This window comes from Rhopalosiphum maidis, chromosome 3 (genome assembly GCF_003676215.2).
Source record: "Rhopalosiphum maidis isolate BTI-1 chromosome 3, ASM367621v3, whole genome shotgun sequence".
Lineage (NCBI taxonomy): Eukaryota > Metazoa > Arthropoda > Insecta > Hemiptera > Aphididae > Rhopalosiphum > Rhopalosiphum maidis.
In genome coordinates, this window is record NC_040879.1 from 816,139 (window position 1) to 827,070 (window position 10,932).

General features: G+C 31.7%; 1 protein-coding gene across 1 annotated transcript; it reads left to right on the forward strand.

The window, feature by feature from the left end:
- Positions 1 to 243: 243 nt before the first annotated feature.
- LOC113560076 lies at positions 244 to 1,614 on the forward strand. Its single transcript, XM_026965855.1, has 2 exons — positions 244 to 376; positions 878 to 1,614. Exons 1-2 carry the CDS (start codon positions 244 to 246, stop codon positions 1,612 to 1,614), a joined length of 870 nt encoding a protein of 289 aa, XP_026821656.1.
- Positions 1,615 to 10,932: the final 9,318 nt, after the last annotated feature.

A 10,932-nucleotide genomic window follows, 5' to 3' on the forward strand; every position in this document is an offset into this window, starting at 1 on the left:
AATCATAGTATGTACAAAAATAATCCCATATTTAAATAAACCAAACAAGTACGGACCATATAAACTGATTACTAATAATATTATTTATTTGTTGATATTTGTGTGCATTTGTAGTGTTAACTGTCAAGACGAATGACGTCTGCAACATTTTATTTATTAAAAGTTACTATTCAATTACATTTACTTTTATTTTAATACAATTTTTATAACTAAAATATTTATTAAATTTGAAAAATTTGAAAAATGAATACGGAAATGTTAATTGAATTGGTCAGAGGGCGATCTTGTTTATATGATATGAATATCAAAAAATACAGCGATCATGCATATAAAGAAACCATTTGGAGAGAAATCGCTGCTATATTAAAACAACCTGGTATGTAAAACACTTTATTACAAAAAGATCTATAATTCTTTTCAATGTGGAATATGGCTATTTTTTTAGTACTACTTTTAAGTTAAATAAGTGACGATATCACTTTTTTTCAGAATATAAAACAATTAAGGCACAATTTTTTTTATAAGCATTTAAAATTCAAATGTTGACAACATTTATCAAATTTAAAATTATTTCGTAGTTAAAAATTTATAAAATGTTCAACTTTTATAGCTAAGGATTGAAAATTTAAAACAAGGTTCCACGTAAATAGGTTATAATATATTAATAACTTTATTGATAATAATATCATAAAATGTACTGAGTAATATCATAGGTAGGCTGACTGACTATCGCTCAGAATCGTTTTTCTTATAAAATTCTATTGTATCATTGGATTAAAATTAAACACAATCCATTACAGTGACTCACTTGTAACCTACTGTACAGCAGAGCGACACCCACTTGTTCACCTTTTTTAATTAAATTATGTTTCTTTAGTACAAGATTGCAAAAAAACATGGACAAACTTGCGAGACTCATTTAGAAGAGCTCAAAAAAATGCGGTGACCAAATCAGGACAAAAGTCTAAACTTTTAAAAAAATGGAAGTTTGAAGAAGAGTTGCAGTTTTTAAAAGCGCATATGAAAGAAAGAGAATCCATGAGTAACATCGAATCAGTGAGTGATGACGATGAAGAACTGTTTGAAGGGGATAATGAAATATGTCTACCCGAAAAGAACACTGAACTTGATACTGATCCTTCCTGTAATGATACTTATTTTAATAATTTAAGTCCATGCACGTCAACACCATCACCAAAAGAATTTCGCCAACCAATTATGGCCAAAAAAAAAAGCAAGGTATCAATTTCTCCTTCAGAAACGGCATCTTCATCTTTAATGAAGTATATATTAGAGAAAAGAAATGAGGAAGACCTGAAGGAAAAAAATGAGCCAAGTGCTATTGATCAATTTTCTTTGAGCATGTGTTCTACCGTCAAGCAATTTTCGCCATATCATCAGTATCTGGCCAAAACAAAAATGTTTGCCATCGTTTCAGAGATAGAATTAGAAAACTTGGGAAATGTACAACAGCAACTATTTCATCCGCGCTCACAATCTATATCAAACTTTGATGTACAACCTCAGGTGCAAGCAGTAGCTCCTCAGATACCTCCAGGTCAAAGTCAACATCATTTTCAGTCACAATTCAACAGTTTATATCCACTTCAATAACATTCTGAAGATAGTCAAGAGGCACAAAACTTAACATCTTCAGCAACCAGTTATTTCCAACAGTTTCAAGCAGATACAGACAGAATATAATTCAACAAAACAAGTTTGTTTATTTAAAGTAATGTAATGTATTTGTAAACATCTAATTTAAATTTAACAGAATATTGTTTTTATTTTATCAAAAAGTTTTGTTTTTTTATTTTATGAAAAAGAAATTCGATTTATATTTTACACATTTTTAGAAATAACGCATTTGAAATTAATTGTATACATTAAAATGAATAAATCAAAACATTGTTTTTAAAAAAGGCGTTTCTATATTATTTTTATCTATTCCCAAGGAAGTTTTCCTGCTGGTGAACACAGAAAATTTTTGAATTTATCACGATTTTTAAAAGCTTCTTTTTGGGCACTTTCCCTATGTCGATGTAATCGTGTAATATGTCCAGGTAAAGACAAACCTGATGACATTTCTTTACTATAAACCTCGGTGGCACCTGTTTTAATAAAATTGTGTAGTATACAAGTTGTCATCACTATGGTATCAGCATTTCGTAGTAATGCATTCAGTCTTCTACAATAAATTCGAAACTTTGCTGTAAGTTGACCAAAAGCGTCCTCAACAACTGTACGTGCTCTTGAAAGACGGTCATTAAAGCTTTTTTTCTTCTGGTCTTCATACATTTGCGGTCCTGGGTAAAGTCTTAACAAATATTTTTTGAGCGGAAAAGCCTCGTCTCCTATTATAACTAGGGGCAATTTTTCATTAGCATCTGGAAGGTATTGGTCATTCGGAATATTTAATTTATTTTTTTTTAAAGCTTTTCCTAAATTTGAATTCGAGAGAATTCCTCTGTCACTATTTTTTCCGTATGCTCCTATATCGACGGCTAAAAATTTATATTGAGCATCCACAAGAGCAAGTAATACTATCGAGAAGGTTTTTTTGTAGTTTAAGTAGAGTGATCCACTATTAGTAGGTGCCTCGATAACCACATGTTTTCCGTCCAATGCGCCTATGCAATTGTGGAAATTCCAAATTTCCCAAAATTCTTTAGCGATTCGCATTCAATCTTCTTCACTGGGAATTGAAAGATACTCCTCCTTTAATTTAAAGATTATTGCACTGCATACTTCCAATACAATTGACTGCACTGTTGAATGCCCCAATCTAAAACTGAAAGCAATCGATTGGTAAGAGTCACCTGTTCCTAAGAACCTAAAAAAATACGTAATATGATATGTAATTAATACATTTATATAAATTATAATATTTATTATAATACATTTATAAATATGTATGTATTTTAGATTGTTTATTTTGGAGATATTGCTTCTCGAAAGTGTGTATTTTGTTTGGAAATATTACTCTCAAGTTTTAAAAGTAGAATATTAAATTGGTACTTTGACATTCGAAAATATTTAAGAAATTTGTCTTCATAGTCTTCCAACTCTTTACACAAAGTTGCATGTTCTCCTTCTACTTTTCTTTTTTTTTAAATGTCGTGAACCCATATAGATCGTTTTTTGACTACCGCACGGTCAATATTTTCCTCTTCTTCGGCGTCGAGCAATAACGCCATCACTGCCAAATCTTCGACAGGAATCCCCGAAATTATTTAATCACACCACTAACAAAATCAAATTTCATGACATTGTCGACCAACAAATCAAATTAAACATTAAATTAAAATCCTATGACGACCTGGATCTAGCTGTTAACAATCTCACAAACCTCATTCAAACTGCTGCTTGGTCATCTACAGTCACTTCTCTCAACCCTTCTAAAACTCCTGCTATACCAGACCAACATTCGTGAAATCATTGTTGAAAAACTTAGGTCTAGGGCCCTGTACCAACGAACCCGCCTACCTTCTCACAAGCAAAAATACAACAAACTAGCCAACCATCTAAAAAAATTGTTAGCCAAACTCAAAACAAAATCTCTTGAAAGCTTTCTAACTAATCTCTCAAATGATGGTAGTCTTTGGAAAGCTACAAAAAATGCATGCAAAACTAAAGCCCCAAACGTCCCAATAAAAAAAAAACGATGGTAGCTTTGCTATATCTGATACAGGTAAAGCCGAACTGTTCAAACTCCATCTATCCGAAATTTTTCAGCCTCACCCTGATATTGCCTCTTCTAATAACATCAATTCTATGGAAGAGTTTCTAAACTCCCCACTACCAGTAACACATCCAGTCAAACACTTCACTCCGAATGAAGTTAAATATGCTATTGATAAATACCCACTCAAAGTCTCCAGGGTTTGATCATATTACTGCTGAAGTTGCCAGATGCCTGCCAAAAAAAGCGATCATCCACCCCACCACATTTATTTAACTCTGTTCTCAGGCTCTCATATTTTTCTACTCACTGGAAATTCTCGATTATTATTCTTGTTCCAAAGCCAAATAAACCTCCTGACTCCATCTCCTCTTACCGACCAATTAGTCTGTTACCCTTTTTCGCTAAAATCCTCGAAAGACTTTTACTAAAACGAATTCTGCCTGACCTAACTATACATTCCATTCTTCCCAACTCCCAGTTTGGATTTCAATCTACCCACTCAACAATCCACCAAGTTCATAGAGTTGTAGATGCAATTTCTTACGCATTAGAAAAAAAATTATATTGCACTTGCGTTTTTCTTGATATCTCTCAAGCGTTTGATAGGGTCTGGCACCAAGGGCTTCTTTTCAAATTGAAAAAATTTTTACATCCTGTATACTTCCTAAATATTAAATCATATCTTTCTGACAGATATTTCAGTACTCGTTTCGGTGAAACCCTCTCCAGTATAGCCAAAATATCGGCAGGCGTTCCGCAAGGTGGAATTCTTTCGCCTGTGCTCTACAACATCTACGCCTCTGATCAACCAACCTCCCCGAATACGCTAGTTGCCGACTATGCCGACGATAAAGCTATATTTTCAGTAAATAATGACCCGATTATTGCTTCCCGCCATCTTCAAAATCACCTCTCCCTCATGGAAGAATGGTACACCAATTGGCGGTTGAAAATAAACCAGTCAAAATCCATGCATTGTACTTTTACCCTTAGACCTACTCCCTGCCCAGCTGTCTCCATCCATGGTATCTCTATTCCAAACTCTCAAACAGTTAAATATCTTGGTTTAACTCTAGATCGTAGATTAACCTGGGCCCACCATATTAAGTCTAAACGAATAAACTCAAACTCTCGTTTACGCCTTCTTAAAACATTTAATAACAATAACAAATTCACTAATATCAACACAAAACTGCTCATATATAAATCCTTAATCACACCAGTCTGGACCTATGGCATACAGTTATGGGGTAATGCTAAAAAATCAAACATAAATAAAATACAAACTTTTCAAAACATAGCACTTAGAAAACTTTTAAATGCTCCTCCTTACTTTTCAAACCACACTATTCACACTGATTTAAAAATGAAATTGGTACGCGAAGAAACTATAGCTCATTACCAACGCTTCCACAACCGTTTTTCCTCTAATAGCAACCCGCTAATACGTAATCTTGCAGTCCTTTCGATTCCTGGAAACCCACCCAGACGTTTAAAACGAAAATGGTGTCGTGACCTACTTGCTCACCCCCCTCCCATCAACTAATCCAAAGTCAGAGCATCAGTTGCTTAAATTTTATATAAAAAAAAAAAAAAAATCAATATTGAGTGTCATTAGTGGATGACTTCTCTCGTCAAGCGTATCATGTTATAAATTACTTTAACCATATAAACTTATTGTACCCATAGGATATAGATTGTTTATCTCAAATAAAGAAAAAAAAATATTGTTAAATGCCTATTTTTAGACAGATAAGATAATAAAAAGAACTTGGCGACATTCGCTGATAATTAAGATAGTAAATCCGGTTCGTTATACATTTATTTTATAAATAATTGTTGATAAATTATTTTCACTGAGACACTGACTAGTAATAATTGTATTAATACTTCAAAACTAGTCTTGTGACAATTGCTATTCACACAACGTCGTGTTTTTAAACATTTATTAAAATGAATAACAGTGAAAAAGTAGAACTTATTATAATTTTTGGCGAATGTAATCGTAGTTCTCGACAAGCAGCTCGGGTGTACGCAGATCGGTATCCAGATAGGTTTCACCCACATCACAATTATGTCCATAGACTTCTACGTGGATTAAATGAAAACGGTCAATTTCCTAATAATCAAAATAGACAACGGCAGCCTAGACCAAATAATTTTGATGAAGACACTGAATTGCAGGTAATGCCTTACATACGAACTTATCCACGTTCATCAATAAGACATGTATCTCGACAAATTGGTATATCAGTGGGGGCAGTACATAATATTTTGAAAAAATACAAAATGCATGCGTATAAACCTGAGTTTATCCAACATTTACGAATCGGGGATCCTGAACGTATATTACAATTTTTGGCATGGTTTAGTGTTCAATTTGAAATCGACAATTTATTTTATAATCGTATTTTGTGGAGTGATGAATCTAAATTTACAAACAACGGAATAATGAATAAACAAAACAATAGATTTTGGGACGATACAAATCCACACTGGTCTCGATAAACTAACTTTCAGACAGTTTGGGGTATAAATGTGTGGTGTGGATTAATCGGTGGAAAACTTATAGGTCCTTATTTTTATGACGGAACACTTACAGATAGAAGATATCTAGATTTTCTTGCTAATCAGTTACCATTACTGTTAGAAAATGTTCCATTAGCCACACGGAGTAAAATATGCATTTTCAACAAGATGGTGCACCAGCACACAACGCCATCATTGTTCGACAATATTTAAATGAAATTTTTCCCAACCGATGGATTGGTACCTATAGAGTAATTCCATGGCCGGCAAGATCTCCAGATTTGACGCCATTGGATTTTTTTTTATGGGGGCATTTAAAAAATGTTGTATATGCGGACCCACCTATTAATATACAAGATTTAAAAAACAAAATTAGACTGGCTTGTAATAATTTAGGAGAAGAACAAATAAACGCTAGCACATCAAGGGAATTTTTAAAACGTTTGGAATCATGTTTGGAACATCAAGGTGGAAACTTTAAACAATTTATTAGATAGAACTGTTATTGCAAATAAATACATTTTAATTTCAAATTCAAAGTGTGCAAACTTTTATAATTTTCATTATCTTCAATTAGCTAACTTATTTATTTCAGATGTAGGTATGAAGGGAAAAAATGAGAGTAAATTACGATAAAAATATTGTTCATTTTATCTTATCTGTCTATAAACAGGCATTTAACAATAATATCGGAAATATTATTTCGATTTTAAAGTAACATAAAGTTGAATTTAGTTTAAATTTTGTCAGAAACAAATTATTCGTAAATTTAAAATTCAGCATACTATAACTTTACCAATTTTGTAGTTATAAAAAAACTTTTTATACAAAAACTGTTTAAAAAAAAAATACTCTAATCGAATCTGTAGGAAAAAAATAGTATTGTCATTTAAAAAAAAGTAAGTTGTATTGCGTATGTGCGTACCGACAGGGTTAAAAATTTAAAATTTATCTGAAATTATGTATTTTGGTAGTCCTTTTCTTTCCCCGAAAACCCCATTTCAATACAAGGTCATCCAACTGAAATATTTCGTGGTACCTCTTAGCGTGAATACACTGTATATTTTTTATACTAAGAAAGTATAGAAGATATTATCAAAAATGCTTGGATATGATAAACTTGGGCCCCTCACATAAAGCCGCAGACTATGCAGCGGCATACCCTGCATTCCATTATTTTCGTATGCCAATGTCGCCCAATATCACGCTACTGTATCGCTTGTGTCGCGTGTGTGTAAAAAAGAATGTAAAACTTAATTAAAATTTACATTTAAATCTTTTTTAAACAATTTTAAATGTTGTTAACCTATTTTAAATAGATATAATTAATAATAAATTAAATAATATTATTTTTAATAACTATGTGTGCAAGTACTAAATTCGATATACAACATGACATTATTTTTTTTTTTTTTTAGTCACTAGTAAATGTATTGACAATATATTTTTTTTAAGTATTTGGCATTGGCACCATTCTTTTTCTGTTTGATTATATATAGCAGTATTATTATACAAATGCAATTATTTATAGTATACTGTATACGATAATAAATGTTATCAGATGTAATTTATCTGGAATCCAAATATATTTAATACAAAAATAATTTGCTTATAAACATTTATTAGCGGCATTTGTTGGTAAAATATTATTTTACAATTTTCAAAAAAATTAATAGATAATTACTAAAACAAAGAATAGTAGGTAATAATAACATTTCGAATAAAGTTTGGATTTTTTGGGGGTCTCATGAAATATTTAGGGGGTTAAGCCCTCTAACCCCCCAACGATATCCACCTATGGTTACCAGTATTGTCCCGTATCAAAGTGATAACATTAAACGGCTGTATAAAGATTAGTATTGCTGCCGAATACCTTCCTTGATTGGAATAGAGTATACACTATACATAGATAATGCATAAGTGCATAACGTTCGAAACTTTGTACTTTTGGTAGATTGTGCGGAATAACGAGACATTCATGGAAACGTTCCATATAGGATGTAGGTACATATTTAGAGGAATCAAATTAAATAATAAATATTAGATTGATATACCTAATACAGAGGTATCCGCATTATAGACATAATTTTAAAAGTTTTTTTTTTTTTAATTCACAATACTGGAATAGGTGTTAAATAATTTGAAACTGTAACGCGTTATATTATAGAAATTACTTATCAAAAGTAATTTCCATTACATTTTTGTTACTTGGAAATAATTCTAATGAAACTACGTTATGCATTACAAATTAAGTAACGCGTTACTCTCGTTACGGTACTACCCAATACTGCAAAACATGTATAACCTGAAAATAAAACATACAAGACAAAAAATAAAATAATAATTCCAAAAAAAGGGTGCCATGCATGCCTGCGATGTAATAAAGTTCCATAACAAATACTATAGATATTCACAAATGTTCTTAACAAATAAACTATTGACTACATACAGATTAAAAAACTAGTAATACTGTTAATTTTAGTTGTACTAACCTGAGTACTAATGACTGAGCATTGGCGGCTTTCAACCGTTACAGTGTCAAAATTAAAACGGAATTCAGCAAAAATGTATAAAATAAACTGATTTTATAAACTAATACTCAGTAATACTGGCTTTATTATTAATATAACACATTAATATGGACACACGAGTCGACGAAGCACATACATTGATAATAAAATAAAATTCAACGATATTTTAATTTCTCACTTAGGCCGGGGCTATACGCGGCATATTACGCGCGTTGTGTATAGCTAGTAGCTACTCCTATATTATAAGATAATGAATCTTAAATTCGACGGAAAACGCGTCGGAATACGCCATGTATAGCCTCGGCCCTATTTGAACAATTTATATTTTATTATTAGATCAGCAGCGACAGTCAATCACGCTGATAGTCACGAACGAGTATTTCCACTGCAATGCATATTATATTGCATATTTTTACGCCGACAACATTGTCGCGAGCTCCACGTCCCGAACCTGAAGATCGACTTCCAACAGTTTCTTCGGAACGCTCACGTCGCGACGACCCGAAAGCGATCTCGCATTCCTTCGACGTATAATAGCTACGCTCCACTTACGCGCTTGAATCGAACACCCAATCAATAAAAACCAAAATTATAGGTAAACCACGTTTAGGCTAGGTCACGACTTGTATATTATAATTTACCTACAATACAACGTTTAACGACGTTGCAGTCGCGTTTAAACTCGAAATCGTGTATTTAGGCAATGGTATTGACGTGTATTGGGAGTGTACCCAATTTCAATTAAAGGACATAACAACACTGATTTTTTTTTTTTAATTTTAAGTTTATCGGTGTATTATTATAGTCAATACAATGAAAAACGTTTAAAAAAATAATTATTTAACGAGATAATGAAAGTTGTCGAAGAGCCGCGTAACGTCATAGAGCAGAGGTCGGGAACCTGCGGTTCTTTGGATAATTATCAATCGAGATCCGTAAAATATAAATTATATTATACCTGCGTTATTTTATTGATAAATAAAGTTTTTCTATATTTTCTAAGTTGAGAACGTATTATTATGTTTTTATTGCCTACCATTTTCTCAATGAAATAATAATACTATCTTTATTCTAGTATATGTACTAATAAAGTAATAATTTATACACTACAATTAAAAAAAAAGGTTGTTCAAACCTGTGCGGCTCCCTGGATATCAAAGTTTTGTAATTTTTTGAAAAAATGGCTCTTTCCTACGAATAGGTTCCCGACCCCTGTCATAGAGCCGTACATTACCAAGAAGCCGCCTATGTTTTACGTGTAAAAGTAGTTAGATTTACACAATGATTTTAATAACCTAAAATAGTATTTCAGATTTTTTTTATCATAACCATAAATATATTATGGGACTAAGACGATGGTGCGTGATTTAAAATTTAATATATTTTATTGTTGCAAACATATTATAAATAATAATTTAGTAAAATTATTGAGTTCGCGACTCGCGTTGTATTGCCACGCAAAACAAATTTTACGAAATTGACTATAATAGTTTTATATTATATAAAATTATATTTATATAAGCAAATGTGTTTTTAGTATTGTGATGCCTTTAAGCATTCTTGTTATTGTAATCGGCATCGCCGATCTGCAATCACTGATCAGTAATCATAAGAACCGATACCGGTAATGGTTTTATTATTTTATGACATTAACACAAAATATACATATTGTGATTTTGTTTTAAATTATATAAAGGACAAATCAATATCCTAAAAAAATTAATTCTTATATTATTAAATATTCCGAATATTGTATTCGGTAAACTACTCAAGGGCCAAAACTGCTATAGATTGACTGACGGTCTTCGTTCAAAAACTGTTTAGTACAACTACAATGATAAACAATATATCATTGAATTCAAATTTAGTACATACATTACAGTGACTTGAGCTACACTCGACAGTCGACACTGCAAGCCCCTCCTTTTTTGTTTTTATAGTAAATATACCTAAACCATATATATTTTTCGTTAATTTCTTTTAAGATTTAGTTAATATATTTTTTTACTAAATAATTAAATTTGCATTTGTTATTTTATCATAATAAATAAAATAGACTATACCCAGTGTCTCAGAAATGTATAGCTTGGTGAGATTCCTTGAGATCTACACACCCCATAATATATTATGTACATTGTACCTATACAGTGACACATTGACACGGGTATTAAACTTACGAGTTTACAA

Bases quoted from the DNA above. Each gene is read 5' to 3' on its own strand.
- LOC113560076 (XM_026965855.1), top strand. From the start codon at position 244: ATGAATACGGAAATGTTAATTGAATTGGTCAGAGGGCGATCTTGTTTA. The intron at 377-877 runs GTATGTAAAACA...ATGTTTCTTTAG, and splicing joins TGCTATATTAAAACAACCTG to TACAAGATTGCAAAAAAACA.